The sequence below is a fragment of the Mustela putorius genome, unplaced genomic scaffold (genome assembly GCF_011764305.1).
Source record: "Mustela putorius furo isolate JIRA1106 unplaced genomic scaffold, ASM1176430v1.1 tig00003834_pilon_pilon_pilon, whole genome shotgun sequence".
Lineage (NCBI taxonomy): Eukaryota > Metazoa > Chordata > Mammalia > Carnivora > Mustelidae > Mustela > Mustela putorius.
Window position 1 is genome coordinate 44,491,836 of NW_025421987.1, and position 23,333 is coordinate 44,515,168.

The 23,333-nt window shown below is 37.1% G+C and overlaps 1 protein-coding gene across 1 annotated transcript in view; it reads left to right on the forward strand.

Moving 5' to 3' along the window:
- Positions 1–23,333, forward strand: part of CFAP91 (cilia and flagella associated protein 91) — a 98,575-nt gene that overhangs the window by 43,006 nt on the left and 32,236 nt on the right. The window contains exons 7-10 of the mRNA XM_045088428.1: positions 9,547–9,724; positions 13,470–13,627; positions 15,958–16,140; positions 17,202–17,344. Of these exons, the coding sequence (XP_044944363.1) occupies positions 9,547–9,724; positions 13,470–13,627; positions 15,958–16,140; positions 17,202–17,344 (662 nt within the window). The remainder of the gene's footprint in view (positions 1–9,546; positions 9,725–13,469; positions 13,628–15,957; positions 16,141–17,201; positions 17,345–23,333) is intronic.

Here is a 23,333-nt window from a genome sequence, read left to right on the forward strand (position 1 = left end):
TTTTTTTTTTTAAGATTTTATTTATTTGACAGAGAGAGACACAGCAAGAGAGCACAAGCAAGGGGAGTGGGAGAGGGAGAAACAGACTTCCTGTTGAGCAGGGAGCCTGATGTGGGGCTCCATCCCAGAACCCTGGGATCATGACCTGAGCTGAAGGCAGTTGCTTAATGACTGAGCCACACAGGCACCCCTCCTTGTTAAGTTTATTCCTTGGTATTTCATATGATTTTTATACTTTGTGCTGTTGATGTGATATATCATGTTAGTTGATACTGAACCACCCTCATATCTCAGGAAAAAAATCCCACTTGATCTTGGTAAATGATTTGTTCAACTTGGTTTGCTAATATCTGTTTGAAGATTTTGCATTTCTGTTCATCAGAGATATTGGTATATAGTTCCCTCAGTCTCTCTCTCTTTTTTTTTAGTGTCTTTATCTGGTTTTGGTATCAGGGTACAGGTGGCCTCATAGAATGAATTTGAAAGCTTTCTTTCCTCTTCTATTTTTCAGAATAGTTTGAGAAGAATAGGTATTAACTCTTTAAATATTTGTTAGAATTCACCTTTGAAGATGTCTGGTCCTAGACTTTTGTTTGTCAAAGTTTTTTGATTGCTGATTCAATCTTTTATGCTGGTGGTCAGTCTGTTCACATTTTCTGTTTCTTCCTGTTCAAGTTTGGGAGGTTATATGTTTCTATTTCTTCTGGATTATCCAATTTGTTGGCATATAATTTTTTATAATAGTCTCATAACCCTTGGTCTTTCTGTGGTGTTGGTTGTTATTTCTCATCTTTCATTTCTGATGTATTTTTGAGCCCTCTCTTTTTCTTTTGATGAGTCTGGCTAAACGTTTATCAATTTTGTTGATCTTTTCAAAGAACCAGCTCCTGGTTTCATTGTTCTGTTCTACTGTTGTTTTTTAAAAAAATTTCTATATTTATTCATTCTCTAATCTTTAGTATTTCCTTTCTTCTGCTAGTTTTGGGCTTTGCGTATTTTTTTTTTTTTTAGCTCCCTTAAGTGTAATGTTAGGTTGTTTATTTGAAGTTTTTCTTGCTTCTTGAGGTAGGCCTGTATTGCTATAAATTTCCCTTTAAAATTGCTTTTCTGCATGTCAAAGATTTTAGGCCATTGTGTTTTCATTTTCATTTGTCTCCATATATTTTTTAATTCCTCTTTGATTTCTTGGTTGATCCATTCATTGTTTAGTAGCCTGTAACTTAGCCTCTATGTATGTGTGTTTTTCCAGATTTTTTTCCTGTGGTTGATGTCTAGTTTCATACTGTTGTGGTTAGAAAAGATGCATGGTACTTCAGTCTTTGTAAACCTGTTGAGACTTGCTTTGTGGCCTAATATGTGATCTGTTCTGGAGAATGTGCCATATGCACTTGAAAAAAATGTGTGTATTCCACTGTTTTAAGATGCAATGTTCTGAATATATCTGTTAGATCCATGTGGTCGAATGTGTCATTTATAGCCACTGTTTCCTTAATCATCTACTGTTTAGATGACCTATCCATTAATATAAAGGATGTTAAAGTCCCCTACTATTATTGTGTTAGTATCAGTTGCTCCCTTTAAGTTTCTTATTAGCTGCTATATATTTTCGGGTATTCCCGTCTTCTTGTTCAGTGGTTCCCTGTGTGATTATGTACTATCCTTTGTCTTCTGTTACTGTCTTCGTTTTAAAGCCTATTTTGTCTAATAAAAGTGTTCCACCTGGCTTTCTTTCACTTTCATTTGCATGATAAATGCTTTTGCATTTCTTTACTTTTAGTCTGCATGCATATGCCTTTATGTCTGAAGTGAGTCTTGTAGGCAGTATATATATGGGTCTTGCTTTGTTTTTTTTTTTTTTTTTTTTTTTTTTTTTTAAGATTTTACTTACTTATTTACTTACTTATTTATTTGTTTTAGAGAGAGTGTGAGTTGGGGGAGGAGGAGTGGAGGAGTAAAGGGAAGAAGAATCCAGGTAGATTCTGTTCTGAGCATGGTGTCCCACACAGGCTTGATCTCACAATCCTAAGATCACAACCTGAGTCAAAACCAAGAGTCAGATGCTTAGCCAACTGAGCTACCCAGGTGCCCTGATGGGTCTTACTTTTTTATCTATTCTGTCACCCTATGTCCTTTGATTGGAATGTTTAGTCCACTTACATTCAAAGTAATTACTGAGAGGTATGTACTTATCATCATTTTGTTACTTGTTTTATGGTTGTTTTTGTAGTTCTTATTAAATTCCTTTTTTTTCTCATTGTCCTCTTTCAAGATTTGCTAGCTTTCTTTATTGATATACTTTGGTTCCCTTCTCTTCGTATTTTGCATTTCTATTACTAGTTTTTGATTTGTGGTTATGTTTAGGTCTATATGTAACATCTTATGCATGTAGCAGTCTATATTAGGGTTTTGGCCACTTAAGTTTGTACCCATTCTAAAAGCATTAAATTTTTATTCCTCTCCCCTGTTATATTTTAGGTATATGGTGTTACACTTTACATCCTTTTATTTTGTGATTCCCTTGACTGATTTTTATAGATATACTTTATTTTACTGGTTTTGTGCTTCCTACTTTTCTTACTCCTGCTTATGGTCTTTCCTTTCCACTCATAGAGTCTCCATTAACATTTCACGGAAGGCTGGTTTAGTGGTCATGAATTCCCCCAACTTCTGTCTCCTTGGCAAACTTTTTCTCTCTCCTTCTATTCTGAGTGATAGCTCTGTGGGATAGAGTATTCTTGGTTACACATTTTTCTCTTTCAGCACTTTGAATATTTCATGTCACCCTCTTCTGGCCTGCAGTGTTTCTGCTGAAAAATCAGCTTGTTGTCTTACAAGGTATTTCTTGTATATAATTACTTTTTTTTCTTGCTGCTTTAAAAATTCTTTACCACTACTTTCTGCCATTTTAATTACCATGTGCTTTGGTGTGGACCTCCTTGAGTTGATTTTGTTGGGGGCATTTTGTGCCTCCTGAATCTGGATTTCTGTTTCCCTCTCCAGATTTGAAGAGTTTTCAGCTGTTATTTCTTCAAATAAAATTTTCTTCCCCCCACCCTTTTCTCTTTTTTTTTGGATCCTTACAATGCAAGTGTTATTATACTTGATGGTGTTGTTGAGTTTCTTTAATCTATTTTCATTTTTATTATTCTTTTTTGTCTCCTGTTCAGCTTGATTGCTTTCCATTACTCTGTCCTCCAGTCACTGAAATATTCATCTGCATCCTCTAGTGTACTATTTTTTTCTCTTCAGTTATTGAGTTCTTCATTTCTGATTGGTTCTTTTTTATGTTTTCTCTCTTTGTTGTGTGTCTCACTGAGTCCTTCACTCTTTTCTCCATTTCAGTGAGTATGTTTATGACGATTACTATTTCCTACCAAGCATACTGCTTATCTCTATTTCATTTAGATTTCTTGTGATTTTTCCCTGTCCTTATTGATATTTTCTCCTGTCCTTTCATTTGGGACATATTCTTCTGCATCCTCATTTTGTCTAATTCTCTGTGTCTCTTTCTATGTGTTATGAAAGTCAGCTATATCTGCTCTTGAAAGTCATGGATGTATGAAGAGGTGGTCCTGTAGTGCCTTGCATTACAATGTCCCCTTTTCACCAGACCCTGGAATTTCAGGGGCATCTTCTGTGCATGTTGTTTGTGCCCTATTGTTGTGGCTGAGTTGTGTTTACCTTCAGTCTAGTCATCTGCAAAAGCTCTTTGCCTGTTGTGGACAGGGTTTGGTCCCCGTGTTTTAATTTTGCCAGTCTGGGATTGCCTTGAGCTTGAGTTGAGTCAGACCAGGGGTTTGCCAGAGCTTCAGTAGCACTGAACAGCAAGGTATTCTTCCTGTATTGTCCCTTGAGATAGTTTTGTTGGTGAGTGGGACCAGCAGTTAGTTCAGAAATCTGTCCCCAGCCCACTACTATGTGTGGTTGGACTGGTATGTGTGGTTATCTTCCTCTCTCCTTGAGACAGGAATTGCTTGGAGTGGTGGTGGCCCCTTTTTGCGCTGCTTGCTTAGTGCCAGCCTTGGATGGACTTTTGCCAAGGATGGTTCCACAGGAGACATAGGATCAGAGTTAGTAGTGTCAGCAAGGTCTGTCAGTATATACGGAGGTGACCTGCAGCTGCCTGGGACAACTCTGCTGAGGCCAGCTTGGTTGGAGAGAGCAGATCTTCAGAAGACTGTGGGGCAGGGTATGCTATTAGAAAGGTTGGTGGAGATTATTCCTGCTGTGCTGATTCTGGCAGTTGTCCATATATCTACACTGGGAGGGTGGAGGTGGGAAATGGCCCCTGCCAACTTCTTTGTTCCTCAAGGAGTCTCCCAAAGATCCCTGCCCCTCCAGCACAAACTCTGAGATAGTAAATAAACCCCCCTCTTGTATATCCCAGATGCTTATCAAATTTCTGCTTCTAAGTTGAATCTCAGTGGGGCTATTTGTTGTGCTGTCTCTTTAAGGGTAGGGGCTCACTTTTCTCTCATCCTCCACTCTCCTGGAGCTGAGCCCACTGATTTTTTTTTTTTTTTTTTTAAGTTCCAGGTGCTAAGCCATACTGATTTTAAGAGTTGGCGAAGCCGGACTCCTCTGCCTTTCAAAGCCAAATGTTACAGGGATTCCTCTTTCTGGTGCCTGTCCCCTGTGCCTGTGGTACCTGGCATGGGTTCTATCCTCTTTGTACTCACTGCATTCTTCCCTTTGGTGGACAGTCCTGCGGGTCTGTTTGGCTCCCACTATGTCTTTGCCTTTCTTACCCTCCTTAGTGTGGCCTCTTTTCAACATATAGGTGTGAAGTCTTTTCTTCCAGTCTTTGTTTTTTTTTTTTTTTTTTTTTCTGATTATTTACACTGAGGGGGATGTATCTAGTTGCATCTGTTGGATGAGACAAGCCTAGGATATTCCTGTTCTGCCATCTCCCCACAAGTCCTTCCTCTACATTTTTAATATAGTAATGATTAGGATGTGTTCCTGGAATTTAGCACATGGGATTGGGCTTGGGAGGTAGGCTGGCATGGATACTAAATATCCTATCCTGCATTCAGCAGTCCCATATAAGAAATAATTGTTTGCTCAGTATGGCAGTGATATCACTGATTGAGTGATGCTGACTTTTTGATTGAGAAATGCTGACTCAGTGCAGTAAGAGGGAAAAATTCAGGTATGAGGATTAGAAATAAAAAGCAAAACTATACTTGTAGACAGTTAACTTATTTATAAAATCAAATGAAAGTACAAATTATCAGAACAAAGAACCTGAGTTGAAGGTAGGTGATTGTGGAATTGACATACAAAGATCAATAGCTTTCCTATATGTGAACTATGTCTATAAATATATAAGATTATATTTGAAAATATAATCTTAAAGCAACAAATAACAACCTAAGAAAGTCACTTAGCAAAAACATGTGTATAGCATTATGGAGAAAAACATAAAGTGTTCCTTAAGCATGTGAACAAAGATTTGATAAAAAGAAGAGCATACCGTGTTTATAAATGGGAAGACTCCTGCTTGAATAAATAAATATTATTTCTCCCCTAAATATTTTATACCTTCAATCAATGCTAATCTAAATCCCTATTTCCAGTATAACTGTATATATATATATATATATATATATATATATATATATATATGTCAGTATCTTTGCTCTTCTCTTCCCAGAAACCACACAAAAGCAATAAGCACAACAGAACTCCCACAAGGTACACTTTCAGTGAAACTACAAAAAAAAAAAAGAAAATCTGTGAACGACTACTAAGTATTTGTTAGGACTACAAAAAGCAACTGAGATTAGGCAGAAACAATGTGGGAGGAAGTAAGGAAGCATGGGCTGTGGGGGAGCACCTGGGGAATCTCAGAAGGCTTGAGGAAAATTCTGGGAGGCAGGTTTGGCAATATCCAGAAAAATTTAAAGTGATTATATTTTATGATCTAGCTGCTAGACGATCCTAGAGAAATTTTCATATGGACATAATGAGAGCAGTACAAGGATGTTTTTTGCAGCATTACTATGTGTATTCAAAAATTGAAACAATCTAAAACATCAATTTTTAGAAGATAGCTTAAATTCTGGTTGAGTCCTACAGTTGAAGAATGAAATTAGATCTCTTTCTATCAGTGTGACTAGTGTCCCCAAGACAAAATTGAGTAAAAAAGCAAGTTGCTGAGTGATACTTAAATATAGTAAAATATCATATATGTAAAAATTAAATAAAAGACTAGTGTTATATTTTTACTTACATATAGTTCATTTTTTTCCAGCTTTATTGAGATATAATTGACATATCATATAAGTTTAAGGCATACCAGGTGGTGATTTTATATATATATATTTTACAAAATGATTGCCACAATTACTTAACATACCCATCACCTCACATAGTACTTTTTTTTTTTTTTTTTTTTTTTGGTATGTGTGGTGAGAGCATTTGAGGTCTACTCTCTTGTCAGCTTTCAAGTATACAGTATAGTATTTTTAACTATAGTCATTATGCTGTATGTGAGATATCCAGAACTTATTCATCATATAACGGTAAGTTTGTACCCTTTGACCGCTTTCACCCATTTCTCCCACTTCCTTGCCCCTGGCAATCATCAGTCTACTCCCTTTTTCTATGAATTCAGTTTTTTTTAGATTCCAGATGTAAGTGAGATCATACAATTTTTGTTTTTTTCTGTCTGACTGATTTTACTTACCATAATGCCCTCAAGTTTAATTCATGTTTTCACAAGTGGCAGGATTTCCTTTTTGTATGGCTGAATTTTATATATTTTATATTACATATAAAATTTATCACATTAATTATAGTCAGTATTAATTATATTAAATATTACATATATGATAAATTTTGTTATATCACATAGTTATCATATTTAATATAACGTTAATTATATTTAATGTTATATAGGAATTATATACATTTATATCATTTTTTACATAGTCATGTGTTGATGAACACTTAGGTTGTTTCCATGTCTTAGCTACTGTAAATAATGCTACAATGAGCATGGCAGGGTACAGATATCTCTTTGAGATAGTAATTTCATTTCCTTCAGATATATACCCAGAAGTGGAATTGCTGAATCATATGGTACTTCTATTTTTAATTTTTTGAGTAAGCTCCATACTGTCTTTGATAGTGACTATAGCAATTATATTCTTGCCAACAGTGTACTAGGGTTCCCTTTTCTCTATATCCTTGCCAGCATTTGTTATCTGTCTTTTTTAAAACAACTATCCTAACAGCTTTGAAGCAATACCTTCTTGTGTTTCTCTTTTGTAGTTCTCTGATAATTTGTGATATTGGGCGCCTTCCATGTACCTGCTGGTCATTTGTATATCTTCTTTGGAAGAATGTCTATTCAGGTCCTTTGTCCATTTTAAAATCACATTATTTTGGTTTTTTTATTTGTAGTAGTTCCTAATATATTTAGGATATTAACCCCTTATCAGATGTATGGTTTGAAAATATTTTCTTCCACTCTATAAGTTGCCATTTCATTTTGTTACTTATTTCTTTTGCTGTGCAGAAGCTTTTTAGTTTGATGCAGTCTCATTTTTGTTTATTTTTGCTTTTGTCATTGTGCTTTTCGTGCCATATACAAAAAACCATTGCCAAGACGAATATCAAGAAGCTTTCTCCCTATGCTTTCTTCTAGGAGTTTTACATTTAAGTATTTAATCCATTTCAAGTCAAGTCAAGTCAAGTGATTGATGTAAGTTAGGGATTCAGTTTCACTCTTTTACATGTAAATATCCAATTTTTCCAGCCCCACTTACTGAGGAAAGTATCTTTCCCCCATTGAGTATTTGTGGCTCCCTTGTCAAATATTAGTTGACTATATTTGGGTTTATTTCTGGGCTCTTGATCCTGTTTCATTGGTCTATGTGATTGTTTTTATGCCACTACTGTATTATTTTGATGACTGTAGCTTTGTAATATAGCTTGAAACCAGGAAGTGTAATGCCTTCAGCTTTGTTCTTCTTTCTCAAAATTGCTTTTGCTCTTTGGGAGTTTTTTATGTTTCCATATTAATTTCAAGGTTGTTTTTTCTATTTTTTAAAAAAGATTTTATTTATTTATTTGACACAGAGATGGAGATCACAAGTAGGCAGAGAGGCCGGCAGAGGGGTGGGGGGAAGCAGGCTCCCCACTGAGCAGAGAGCCTGATGTGGGGTTCAATCCCCAGACCCCGAGATCATGACCTGAGCCGAAGGCAGAGGCTTAACCCACTGAGCCACCCGGGCGCCCCTGTTTTTTCTATTTCTGTAAAAAATGTCTTTGAATCTTACTAGGAATTGTACTGAATCTGTGTATGGCTTTGGGTAGTATGTATATTTTATCAAATTAATTCTTCCAATCCATGAACATGGGATATTTTTCCCTTTACTTTTGTCATCTTCAATTTCTTTCATCAGTATTTCATAGTTTTTAGTGCATAGATCTTTTACCTCCTTAGTTAAATTTATTCCTATTATTATTACTACTACTACTACTATTATTTTAAGATTTTATTTATTTGAGAGAGAGAGCATGCACGAGTGGGGTGGGGAGGGTCAGAAGAAGCAGAAGAAGCAGCCTCCCCACTGAGTTAGGAGCCTGAGGAGGGGTTCAATTCCAGAACCCTGGGATCATGACCTGAGCTGAAGGCAGAAGCTTAATTGACTGAGCCACCCAGGTGCCCCCCATTTTATTATTTTTTATTCTATTATAAATGGGATTGTGTTCTTTATTTTTTAGGTAGTTCATTGTTAAAATATAAAAATACAACTGATTTTTGTATGTTGATTTTGTATCCTGCAACTTTACTGAATTCATTTGTTAGTTTTAGCCGTTTTTTATAGTCTTTATAGTTTTCTATATTATAAGGTCATGTTATCTGCAAAAGAGACCATTCACCTCTCCCTTTTCAGTTTGGTTGGCTTTTGTTTCTTCTTTGCGTGATTGCTCTGGGTAGGACTTCTAGTACTGTACTGAATAGGAGTGATAAGAATAGGCTCTTGTTTTGTCCCTGATCTTAAAGGAAAAGCTTTCAACTTCACTGTTGAGTATGCTGTTAGCTATGGGCTTTTCTATAGAGTCCATTTCTGTTTCATTTCTCTAATAGAGAGGGAGTATAGAGTAGTAGATAAGACCACAAAGGTCAGATTGCCATGTTCAAATCCTGATTTCTATTACTTACCAGCTGTGACCTTCTTTAAGTAACTGATATTTCCTTGCATTTAAAAATGTTGATTTGTCTGATATAGGGCATTCCAAGGTATGATTATTTAGTAGGCAGATAATATTCTTCAAATACTGTCTAGTTTTATTTTTTTTTAACTGTCTAGCATTTTATGTGCAACTAAAATGTCTTCTGGCCGAATAAGTAACAAGAGGCAGTACAGGGCACAGATAAGCTATGAGGCACACCAGGAAGATGTTTCCTAATATCATTTTGTCATCACCCCTGAAGTTCAAGAGAACAGGAACTGAAAGGGAATAAATGAAATACTGAAATGTACATGAGTTTGTCCATATGCTTCTAAGGTTCTTTGCTTCATCATCCAGGTCGAGGGCTCCCGGCAGGACAAGCTGAGGTTGAGATGATAGAACGTGCCCGGGAGAAGCGTGCTTGGGAAGCCACTCTTCCAAGTCTGAGTGACTCCTTCCAGTTTGAGAAGAGGAGGAGGATGATGAATATGATGGAGAGGAAGGAGTGGGCCTTCAGAGAGCAGGAGATTGAAAAGTAAGTTCTAGATTACCCAAATATCTGCACCTGAGCTGTTGGCATAATGAAAATACTTTTTATCTGTAAAGCATTTTCCCAAATGTATTGGTTTAACAGCAACCTGCCACCTATAGAGATAGAAAGTTGGGTTTCTGGTTCTTTTGGGAATAATAGCTCTATAATTTTCTTCCGAACAATATAAAAATGTATAAGGCCCTTTTCATATGTAAAGTTTTAAGTATGGAACCCAGATTTGAACAATTCCTCAAAACATCTGTGATTCTTCTCTTCCCTTTTCCCTTTTCTCTCTCTCTCTTTTTTTTTTTATGATTTTATTTATTTATTTGTCAGAGACAGAGGGAGAGAGAGCGAGTGACGCAGGCAGACAGAGAGGCAGGCAGAGGCAGAGGGAGAAGCAGGCTCCCTGCCAAGCAAGGATCCCGATGCGGGACTCGATCCGAGGACTCTGGGATCATGACCTGAGCCGAAGGCAGCTGCTTAACCCACTGAGCCACCCAGGCGTCCCTTCCCTTTTCTCTTTAAAGAAATCTAGACTATCACAGAATCCCACTGAAATGCCTTTTGTTTTTTTAAAGATTTAAAAAATTTATTTGAAAGAGTGAGCACAAGCAGGGGGAGCAGCAGAGGGAGCTGCAGGGGGAAAGGGAGAAGTAGGCTTTCCACTGAGCAGGGAGGCCGATGTGGGGCTCGATTCCAGGACCCTGGGATCATGACCTGAGCGGAAGGTGACTGAACCACTCAGGTGCCCCTAAAATGTTTTTCTTTTTAAAATTTTTAAAACTGTAGTTCATTAACATACGGTGTATTAACATACAGTGTAATACTGGCTTCAGGAGTAGAATTCAGTGCTTCATCACTTACATATAACACCCAGTGCTCATCACAAGTGCCCTCCTTAATCCCCATCACCTATTTTGCCCATCCCCCACCCACTTTCCTGCATCAACCCTCAGTTTGTTCTCCATTCGTAAAAGTCTCTTTCCTTTTTCTTCCCCTTTCCATATGTTCATCAATTTTGTTTCTTAAATTATACATATGAGTGAAATCCTATGGTATTTGCCTTTCGCTTTCTCTTACTTTGCTCAACATAATATACTCTAGCTCCATCCACTTTGTTACAAATGGCAACATTTCATAATTTTTTCACACCTGAGTAATTTCCTATTGTGTGTGTGTGTGTGTCTGTGTGTGTGTTTGCCACATCTTTATCATTCATCATCAGTCTTTTGAACTGACCCTTTCTGTTCATTCCCAGTGCCACCCTCTGGGGATATCTTCATATCCAGCAGCCTCCTAGCTAATCCTTTTATTCTCCCTTCTACTGGATTCGCAGTCAGGATGCCTCGGGTTCTAGTCACAGCCCATGGGGCATTTTCGATTTAAAAGACAAATTGTGGAGTTCCTTAATTAAGAGATGAGCTCACAGTGCACAAATAACAATATGCTGTGGTACTTCTGGTTTTCAGTTATTTATCTAATGTATTTGCAGTAGCAATGTATTTGTCTTTGGAATGTGTGGAAAGGATGAAACCCCCCAAATTACAACTCCCTAGCAATAAGGAAAGGAAAGGAAGGGAACTTGATAAGGTTATCGTTTGTCCTAGGCTGAGCTGAGGCACTTCACTGCTCATAGCAATGCCACCACAGCCCCTGACGGTGCGCTTACACAAAAGAAAGTTAAGAACCAGAGCCTCAGTGTGGTTCTGAATTCAAAATATGTTTATCTTTTTATAACACCTTCTATTAACCCTGAATCCAGACTGTGTGATGTTTTGGTAAAAACTTGCAATTAAAAAATGCAAAGGTGTTAGGTATTGGGTGTCCAATCCTGTCTGTAGAAAATTAAATTTATTGCTGCAATTTGGAGAGGTATAGTCTTATCAGAAGGGCATTAAAAACATTTAAAATGTTTCTGGGTATTTCTGTTTGGGGTAAGTGGAGACTTGGGAAAGTTATTGTGAGAAGCTAGCCTCTGAGCTGGGTGTTGAAGGGTGAGTAAGAAGCCATCAGTTAGATAATATTAGTGATGATGATGATGATGATGATGATGGTATTTACAGAGCATGTTCCAGTTATAGAGTGCTTACTATGTGTTGGAGCCATGTTCCAAGCCAGTAGTTCTCAAATTGTGGTCTGCAAACCAGCAGCATCAGCATTACCTGGGAATTTGTTAGAAATCCAGATTTTCGGGCACCATGAGGATTCCAGATTATCTGATGCATGCTCAAGTTTGGGAACTACTCTTCTACCGTGTTGTATGTATTAACTCATTTAATGCACATGACAATCTTATGGGATAGAAATTATGTCCATTTTATGACTAAAGGAATTGAGGTTCAGTGATGAATTTTAGAATGAACCTAGGATTTCTAACTTCACACAGAAAGGTGACTCTTGGTCTGTGGCTTATTTTTAAAAACAGCTGTTTCTCCATATTTTTCGCTTTTCACTACTTCCCCACTCCCCCTTGTATGTTCGCTTTGAGACGCTCCCCCAGTATGACATGTTAGCTCTGTCTCTAGTCCTTTGAGTTGAACTTTCCTCTACTGAGGCCTCACTTTTCCCTTGTGTATGTGGCAAATCTCAATCCTTGTTTATTCTCAAGACTAGAGTTCATGGCTCCTGTAAGGAAGACTTCCCCAGCTTCCTGGATTCACTGGGAATAGCATTAGACATAGACGCTCTGTCATTTCTTCTCCCATATTCTTCATTCTTCTGGTCTGGTATTTATCTTCTTGTGCTATAAAATACTAGTTGATATGCCCGCTCCAATAGAACAGTGCTTCTTGAGAGAAGGTGTTTTATTTTGTTCATCATTGTTTGTTTCCTGCTTGGCATATGGTGAGCACTTCATAAATATTTGACAAATGAGTGGCTGAATAATTTACTCTATGAATTTTTAAGTAAGAGTAAAATGTTCAAATGTCTATTTTAGGAAGGAAAATCTTGACAGCTGTCTGGAGCAAGATTAGAAGGAGGGACTAGATTAGCAACTAGAGTCAAAGTTAGGGGAGGGATGATAAAAACATGAGCTAAGTGATGGATGTAAGAAGTGTTTTAGAAGAGGAATTATTAGGGGAGGGAAGATGTAAGAAAGGGTAGGTTTCTGGTGGAACAAAATGAGTGGGGTTTGTTTGAGGTTGTCAGGGGCTAGCTGAAAATTCCTAGCAGACAGGAATTCTGGTTCAGAAACACCTGGTCCGGAGGTAGAGATTTTGAAGTCATGTGTACATGGTTGTATACACATGAGCAAGGTAGCTAGCTCTGGGAGAACAAGATATAGGTAAGGGGAAGGGAAACAAAGATTGATTGGTTGTCTATATGTGCCAGACACTGGCATTTTCACATTTATTCCTTAAAATAGCATGCCGCTTCGTTTTCTCTTCACTCATATTACTTAACCCCCCGGCCAATACCTATGGACCTGGAACTGTGTACAAAGGTCTTATTGTTCTTTTAGGTCCATCTGCCTAGAGAGCCCTTTTATTTGACTGGCATACTCTTCTTCTCCTTTCAGAACTACGCCCATACATATTCCTTTTATAGAGAGACTCACTATTGAGTTGCCTCCCCCAAACGGCCAATCCGTTTGTCATACTTTTGCCAGAGCAGCCTTTTTAAGTACTTGAATGTGATACCAGCCTCAAGAGAGCATCCTGTTTATGGCAGGGATTTTCCCTTCTCTCTAGTAGAACACTCTGAGATACCAAATAGGTCCTTATGTCTGGTGATTTACTTAAAGGCTTCAGGAGATTCGCCTGGAGATTCTAAAAGAGCTGCTGAGAAAACGTGATGAGAATCAAAACGAAGTGAACATGAAGCACCTGAATGCCCGGTGGTCTCAACTGCAGGAAGCAAAGGAGGCAAAATTGGCACGGATTCAGCACACACACGTCTCAGGTAATGGTGTCATATGAACAGTGAAGGGAATGGGAGGGTTCGCTTTGCTTTGAATCTTTGAGCAAACCTGATTTAGATACAATTCTTTTGAGACCTAATGTTATTATATAAGTAAAGGAGATGAATTATTTCTCAAAAGTTGAAGAGTGGAAGAAAATTCCTTACTGAGAAAACCAAGTATTGATGTTCTAACAGGCAGTCCAGCTATTAACATTATGTGGGGGGGGGGTAAGTGTAAGGGGTTGGCCTTCCCATATTCATGGATTGAAGTCCTGGATAGGGAGCCCTATTTCTCAGTCTTTTTTTTATTTTTGCTCTTAAATGAGACATTTAATCATCATTTTTCCTGCTCACCCCCTGCCATGAAATTTTAATACCGTGGATATACTGTATATCTGTTTGTGTACTATATCTGTACATATAAAAAGAGCAGTCTGTGGATGATTAAGAATGACTATATCAAAATTTTTAATTAAAATTTTAAAAGGGGCATCTGCATGGCTCAATTGGTTAAGTGTCCAACTCGATTTCAGCTCAGGTCATGATCTCAGGGTCAGGAGATGAAGCCCCATGTTGGGCTCCTCACTGGGCACAGCGCCTACTAAAGCTTCTCTCTCACCCTCTCCCTCTGTCCCTCACCACCCCTCATCTCTGTCTCTCTCCCTCTCAAAAAAATAAATAAAAATAAGGATTAAAAATTTTAACTCATTAGTATTTAAGTTTATATTAAATAAGTAATAACTTTATAGTTTTATTTGCTTAGGAACTTTTAATGTAATTTACTTTAAAAATTGTAATATTTCAATTACATGTGCAAACTAGCAATTTCTATGCCTAATAGAATAATCATAATATTTAAAAAACCAAATTTGTTATTCATCTACAAAAGTAGAACAATTATAAAAATTCCTTAAAATTATTCTCAGTGAACTTAACTTTTAAAGTTTTCTTGATGTGAGAAAATAACTTTTAACTAGGTGCTAGGTATGCATTTAGATATTGTCAACTGTTTCTTTTCAGTACTTCACAATAATAAACATGGGTTGACTAGCTTGTCTATTGTATTCTATTCTATTCTAAAGTCCTCCTGTCCCTCTCTTCTGCCCTCTGGGATCGGTCACCTTCCAAAAAACTTCCTGCAAACATAACTTTGTTTTAGGCTCTGCCTTTGGGGGAACCAAGGCTAAGACATTACTCATATGTCACTTCTTCAGTGAGGCCTTCAAGGACACCCCCAACCCCCATAAATTAGGTACCTGTTATCTGCTCTCACTTATATGCCCCTGAACTTATTTTTTGTGTGAGAAGATAACTTTTAACTAGCTGTTAAGTATGCAGTTAGATATTGTCAACACTTTTTCTCTTCAGTACTTGATCTAACTAATGATGAGCTGACTAACTTTTGTAGATAAATAACAAACTGAAGGTTGCTGGAGGGGAGGGGTAGAGGGATGGGGTAACTGGGTGATGGGCATTAAGGAGGGCACTTGAGATGATGAGCACCATATGTTAGATGCAACTGATGAATCACTGACCTCTACTCTGAAACTAATAAAAAAATATAAATAGCAAAATATAAACTTTTTGTTTAATTCCCAAACCCCACGTCACACACAAAAGTGTGGAGAATCAAACATAAATGCCCACAAGGTAGCAGTAGTACATGCAGCCGCCTCTTATAGTAAGACTTTGCCGTCCCACAGTATGGGTTTGCACCCATGGTGAGTGCACAGTGTGGAGCCCTAGGGGGTGGATCTGTGGTAGGCAGAGAGGTAGCACAACTCCTCAGCTGAGTAAACTCCCAGTGTGCACAGCTGAGCCTTTTCCATCTGACTGCCAAACAGTTCTGAAAGCTCCAAGCTGGGATATATTGTGTTTTATTCTGTTGTTAGCCAAGGTAGAAGGAGATTATTAAAGAACCTGTTGTCTTCCTTCCCTTGCAGTTATTTTCCCAGGAGAAAATAATTCTCCAGAACTTCACTGACCATGTCTTTCTTGGTTAGTTTGAGTTTCTTTCATTAGCTTGACAAAACTCTTCCTGAGTTTTTGTAAGTAAGTTTTTGTAAGCTCTTACCTCAGAGCTTGGAATGCACTTATAAAAGACTTTTGATGAGTACCAACTGAGGACACCAACTGACTCAGCTTCTGTCACTCCCACTTGTCTCCTGATGACCTGGGCTTTGCGGATGACAGACCTGGCTACAGTGAGCGGTCATCATGAAATTCAGTCAGTTCAGTAGCTTCCCTGTGAATAAAAGTAGAACTGGCTTATTAGGCATTTGTTCAGAACAGCACTGTGAAGATAGTCACAGAGGTATGTTTTATTGTAGCAATCAGAAAACTTGTGGGAAAAAGAAAGAATATAGAAGGAAAGTTGGAGAGAAGAAATATCATCAGGGATTATTGTGATTATGCATCACAGGTCTATGGACCTCTGTCTCGTCTTGGTCGTTTCCCCGACAACAATTCAGAGGACTTTGTAGTAAAAAATCACTATCTCAACACCTATGAAGGTAAGCAATTTACATAATTACAAGTCCAGTATAAGAGGAGTATTAAAGTACTAAAAGAGAAGTATTAGGTTAAAGGCTAAACAAAAAATAAAAATATTTTCAAGAAATAGCAATGAACACATTTAATGTTATTAATAGGAGTACATACAAACCAATAAAAATTCCTAAGATCCAAATAAATAAATGGGTTTATTGTGTAACAATATATCTGTGTTTACCTACTAAACATTTAAGCATGTTCAATGTCACAAAAATGAAACTGAAAAAGCTTTCATACTAGGTTTTCAGAGTAAACAAGGAATATATCATGAAATCATCCCTTTAAAAAGAAGTATTAGTAAACTGGTGGGCAAGGAAATGTGTAACTAGGGGATAAGTTCATGGAGAGGACTATACCTCTTGCCAAGTCGCGGTGAGGCTCATTTAGATTATTTAAATTTAATTGGCAAGTTGAAGCATATACATGGCCAAGATCATGAATTGATGGTCACACTGTTGAACCCGTAGCTCTGGCTGATCATCTCCAGAGCAGAATACAATAAACTGGTGTATAGCGACCAAAAATTGGTGGTTCCATATATCATATGGTCACTAATTTTTTGTGGTTATTGTCGTAGAACTTAATACTTTTTTGTAGGGAAATATTTAATTAGAATGCATTTCTCAGGGTCCCTGGGTAGCTCAGTCTGTTAAGTGTCTGATCCCAGGGTCCTGGGTTCAAGTCCCGCATTGGGCTCCCTGCTCAGTGGGGGGTCTGCTTCTCTGTCTGCCCTACCCTCTTTATGTGCTCTTTCTCTCTCTCTCTCTCTCAGATAAATAAAATCTTTTTTTTTTAAAAGAATGCATTTTTCATTTTGTGGTCTAAATCACCAAGAACACGAGAACATTAATTATGTAGAAATTTGCTTTACATTTTAGGGGCCACTTCAATTATGTGAGCTCTATCTTATCAGTAATTCTAAATTAAACCACTTAGCAAACAGCTACTAAAATTAACAATATGCTTTCAAAATGTGAAATTTAATCACTGAATACTAAAAATATGTACTTCCTTCCTGTAGGATTAGTTGAACTTGAGTCACGTCTCCCAGATTTTGTGACACAACCCCGAATCAGACCGCCAAAGCCAAAAGTCACTACCACGAAAGCTGGTTTTCTCAAGAGGGCAGCAAGGATGGACCATGAGTTGGTAGAGGTTCATAAGGTATAAGACTTATTCGTAGACAGGCGCTATTAGTGGGACTTTTGTAGTGAAATACTTCATCTCCAAAACTGCAGTGTCCAGTAGTTCTCAGCACATAACTCTACATCTTTTTTCTCCAGATTTTATCTTCTGGAAGTTGCCCACACTGTGTTGAACCAATGTTTTTTCCTTGTTTCAAACTGTAGGAAAATTGTTGGAGGCTGTTCTCGCCATTTGCAGAAGTCATGCTACTTCCTTTTTTTTGTTGTTGTTGTTGTTAACATGTTACTTCCTAAAAGTGGTTCTGACTTTGGATCTACATAATAAAATCTGCCACTACAATGAGGTGTAGCAAGTTCCTAGTATCAGGAATTACTGCTGGTTTTAATAGTGTAATAGGCCTCATTTTCTCCCTTTTAGATTTGTTACCGGGGACTCGGGAAGAAAGGGAGTCACATTCAAGTCCTTTCTCATCTGGTTTAAAGCTCAACTAAATGAGAAAGTGCAGTGGTTATCCCCATAATACAAGTTACACAGCACCCCACAGCTGTGCTTCCCATTTGTTAGTTGGACTGTAAGTGTACAGACTCTAGAATTCGTGATTTATGATCATGCTGCTCCGTCTTTAGCATGCATCACAATCACCTAGAGGGCTTAAAACACATGTCGCTGGGCCCACCCCTCAAAGTTTCTGATTGAGTAGGTCAGGAGTGGGGCTGGAGTATTTGCATGTGGTACAAGTTTCCAGATAACCCAATCTTCAGAAATTGCCATTGGAGACACACTGGTTCGTGATAATCTCATCATTGGCCCATGCATTTGTTTGTTCATTTGGCTTTGGGAATAGCATAAGAATCCACAGTAGCCTATACTCAATATAAAAATTAAGACCATGGGGCGCCTGGGTGGCTCAGTTGTTAAAGCGTCTGATTCTTGATTTCAGCTCAGGTCACGATCTCAGAGTCCTGTGATAGAGCCCCACTGTGGCTCCATGCTAGATGGGGAGCCTGCTTAAAATTCTCTCTCTCCCTCTTCCTCTGCCTCTACCCACCCCACCAAGGCACACATCGCCCTTTCTCTCTATCAGTAAATAAATAAATAAGGACTTTGACAATAATTCACGTATATCTATGTGTTTTTTTCCCACCTCATCACCCCATCTCCGTTTACCCATTCTGAACTTGGTGTTCATTATTCTCTCACTTTCTGTAAGAGTTTCTTTCAAATACTCTTTATTAGGGTATGGAAGTTCTCTTCTACTCCTGTTTTACTAAAGATGTTTTATCTGTATCTATTGAGGTAATTATATATTTTAAAAATTATTGAATAGGGAACATTTATGTTTATGTTTTTGTTTTTTTTAAATGAACAATCTATCCTTACATACTGGGAATGAACCTAACTTGGATAAGATTTTTTTTTTAAGATTTTATTTATTTATTTGACAGAGATCACAAGTAGGCGGAGAGGCAGGCAGAGAGAAAGGGGGAAGCAGGCTCCCTGCGGAGCAGAGAGCCTGATGCAAGGCTCGATTCCAGGACCCTTAGATCATGACCTGAGCCAAAGGCAGAGGCTTAACCCACTGAGCCACCGAGGTGCCCAAGATGTTTTATTTTTAATACACTGTTGGATATTAAGGAGGGCACTTGTTATGATGAGCCCTGTGTGTTATATGTAAGTGATGAATCACTAAATTCTATTCCTGAAACCAATACTACACTATATGTTAACTAACTAGAATTCAAATAAAAATTTGAAAAAGAAAAAAAAATCATTGTTGGATTCGATTTATTAATATGTTTTTCAGAATTTTGATTCCATATTCATGAGTGAAACAACCTTATTTTTCTCTCATTTTGACTCTGTATGGCTTTGGTGTTAGAGTGATGCAGGTCTTCTGAAATGACTGCAGAGTATTCCTTCTTTTCTACTTTTGGAAAGAGTTTAAGTTTAAAGTGATCTAGTCCTTCAATTCAGTAGAATACTTATATTAAAATTATCTGAGACCGATGTTTTCTTCATGGAAAAATTCTAACTACTCCTTCAGTTTCCTCACTAGTTATAGAACTGTCTGCATTGTTTTGGTAAATTATATCTTCTTTTTTTTAAAATTTCTTTTTTATTATTATTTTTATTTTTTATGGAGGGAGAGAAGAAAGGGGCAGGAGAGGGGCAGAGAATGAGGTAGAGAGAGAATCTTAGGGGATCCATGCCCAACTGCAGAGCCCAATGCAGGACTTATCTCAGTACCCTGAGATTGTGACTGGAGCCAAACCAAGAGTCAGACATTTAACTAACTAAGCAAATCAGGTGCCCTGGTAAATTACATTTTCCTTATAAAGTGTTTTGTGCCTAACTTTTCATGTTTTTTTGCATGTGGTTGTTGATAGTATTATTTAAATCTTTTTAGTGTTTGTGGTATCTATAGTCATGCCTACTTTTTTTCATTTGTAATACTATTTATTTTTGCTTTCACTTGCTTTCCTTACTTGGTTTTACAGGAGGCTTATTAATTTCCTTGGTATTGTTTTTCCAAAGAATGAAATTTTTACTTTGCTGATTTTCTCTTTTATATATATATATTTTTAGTAACATTAACTCCCATTCATATACATCTTTCCTCTTTCTTTCTGTTTTGTTGTTCTTTTCCTTAAAGTAGTCATGTAGCTCATTAATTTTCAGGCAGTCATCAGTTTTATAAAAGTATTGAAGGGTAAGCATTTCCTTCAAAACACTGATTTTGGTATATTCCATTAGTTTTGATTTTATCAATATTAGTATCTAATTTTTTAAAACATCTGTTATGGTTTTTGAACCTGTGAGTGTTTAAGTTTTTAAATTTCCAAATATGCAGGAATTTTAACTCATTTTTGAATTAACTTCTAACTCCTTTGCTCTATGGTCAAGGATCCCTATTCTTTGAAACTTAGTGAGGCTTGTCTTGTGAACTAGTTTACATATAAAATAATCTAAGTTTTACAGATAGAGCTTTTTTACATATAAAATATTTTACATATAAAATAATATGTTACATATAAAATAATCTAAGTCCACCTTCAGATAATGCTGCCACTTTACGTGCAGTGTAGGTTCCTTATAGCAGATTATTCCCCGTTCATCCCTACTGTCCGTGTGGCACTCCTGTCATTCACTTCACTGATCCATATGCTATAATAACCAATATATTCTTACTCTCATTGCTTTAACATTTCTATTTTGGATCAATTAAAAATAAGAAAGAATACTTTATTTTACCTTCATTTATTCTTTCTATGGCACTGTTCCTTTATAGGAATGCAAGTTTATGACCTATGTCATTTTGCTCCTACCTGAAGCAACTGGAGAACTTGGTTTACATTTATTATAAGGAAGGTCTCCTGGCAATAAACTCTCTCAGTTTTTGTTTGTCTCAGGAAGTCTTTATTTCTTCTGTATGATTTTTTTTTTTAGATAATTCACATACCATTAAATTCACTCTTTTAAAATAAACAATTCAGTTTTTTTTAGTATACATATATACACAAGGTTGTTCAACCATCATCATTATTTAATTCCAAAACATTCTCATTATCCCCAAAAGAAACCCATACCCATTGGCAGTCACTCCCAATTGCCTTCTTCTCCCTATCCCCCAGCAACCACTCATATTTCTTTTTATGGATTTGCCTATTCTGAACATTTCATATAAATGAAATCAAACAATGTATGGCCTTTTGTGTCTAGCTTCTTTCACTTAGCACAATGTTTTCAAAGTTCATCCATGTTGTGGTAGGTACCTTATTGCTTTGTATGACTGTACAATATTCCATTATGTGGATATATCACATTTTGTTTACCTGCTCATCAATTGATACAGTTGATAGAAATTTGAGTAGTTTCTACTTTTTATCTATTATAAACTATGGTGCTTTGCACATATGTGTACAAATTTGTGTGTGGACATAAATTTTTCAGTTCTTTTGGCAATATACCTAGGAATGGAATTCCTGAGTCACCAGGTAACTCTTATACTTCTTGAAGTACTCCCAGAATATTTCAAAAGTGGCTACACTGTTTTACATTCCCACCAAGAATGTATGAGGATTCTGATTTCTCCGTATTTTTGTCCTCACTTATTATTGCCCATCTTTTTTATTATAGCCATCCTAGCTCACCCAATGAGATTCCTGCATGGTATCTCATTGTGGTTTAGAATTGCATTTGTCATAATAATTAATGAATTTTAGCACCTTTTTCATGTGCTTTTTGGTCATATGTACATCTTTTTTTTTTTTTAAGATTTTGTTTATTTATTTGTGAGAGAGAGAGACAGCGTAAGAGAGTGAGCAAGCACAAGCTGGGGGAGGGACAGAGGGGAGAGGGAGAAGCAGGCTCTCTGCCAAGCCGGAGCCCGATTCAGGGCTTGATCCCAGGACCTTGAGATCATGACCTGAGCCAAAGGCAGATGCTTAACCCACTGAGCCACTCAGGTACTCCAGGGCATTTGCATATCTTTTTTGGGGAAAAGTCTATTCAGATCCTTTGCTTATTTTTTAATTGGTTGTCTTTTTATTGTTTATAATAGACATTACTTTTAATGTCTATTTACTGTTGAGTTGTAGGAGTTTTGTATATATTCTGAGGACTATTCCCTTGTCAGATGTGATTTGCAGATTTTCCTCCCATTCTGTGATCTTTTCAGTTTTGAATAATTATTTTATTGAGTGAATTCTAGGTTGGCGGGATTTTTTTCCAACACTTCAAAGATTTCACTCTCGCATGGATTTTTTTTTTTTTAAGATTTTGTTTATTTATTAGAGAGAGAGTGAGCAAGAGCATGGGCAGGGAGGAGGGACAGGGAGAAGCTGAAGCCGATTCCCACTGAGCAGGGAGCCCGATGCAGGACTCGATGCCAGGACCCCAGAATCATGACCTAGCTGAAGGCAGATGCTTAACCGACTGAGCCACCCAGGCATCCTGCATAGATGTTTTCTGACTAGAATTCCACTGTAATTTTTAATCTTCATTCCTCAGTAACGAAGGTGTGTTTTCTATCTTCTTTCAGACTTCTCTCTTTGTCTTTCTCTAAATGTTATATGCCTGGGGTGTGTGTGTGTGTGTGTGTGTATGGCTGTGTGTGTATGTGTGTGTTAAGGTACATGTCTTGCTTAATGTTTTCTAAGCTTTCCGGATTTCTGGGTTGGTGTTTGTTATTACTTTGGGCAAGTTTCCAGCCATTATTATTTCAAATATTTATTCTGCATTCTCTCTTTCTTCTCCAATTGGCATTCCACTTACACATATTACTCCTTGTGATATTGTCTCACAGTTCTTAGATGTTCTGTTCTGTTTCTTTGTTTTTCCTTGCATTTCAGTTTGGGAAGTTTTTATTGACATATCTTCAAGTTCCTGGAGTCTTTTTTTTTTTTTTAATCTTTTTTTAGCTGTGTTGATTCTACCAATGAGCCTATTGGTAGCATTCTCCATTCCTGTTATAGTGTTTTGACTTCTAGTCTTTCCTTTTGATTCTTTGGGTTTCTGTCTCTGCTTACGTTACTTATCTGTTCTTGCTTGTCATCTTCCTTTCCCATTAGAGCCCTTAACATAGTAATCATTGTTATTTTAAATTTTCTGTCTGATAATTCCAACATGTATATCATATCTGACTCTGGTTCTGATGGTTACTTCTCTTTTTAGAGTATTTTTTTTTCCTTGCCTTTGTAATGCCTTTTAATTTTTTTGCTGATAGCCTGACATCTGTTATCAAACAATAGTAACTGAGGTAAATAGACTATAGTGTGGCATTTATATTAATCTGGCTAGATGTTGGGCTGTGTTTAATGTTTGTTATAGCTGATGTCAGAGGATTCACATTCTTCTACAGTCCTTGTTTTTAATCTGTCCTCTTGGCTTTGGGATGAGATGCCATTATATGGTGTCTGTCAGTCTGGAATATTGGTTTGAATTAAAGAGAGTCACTAAATATTAGATTTATGTCCAGATAGTGTATTTACTTGGTCTTATGGTTACA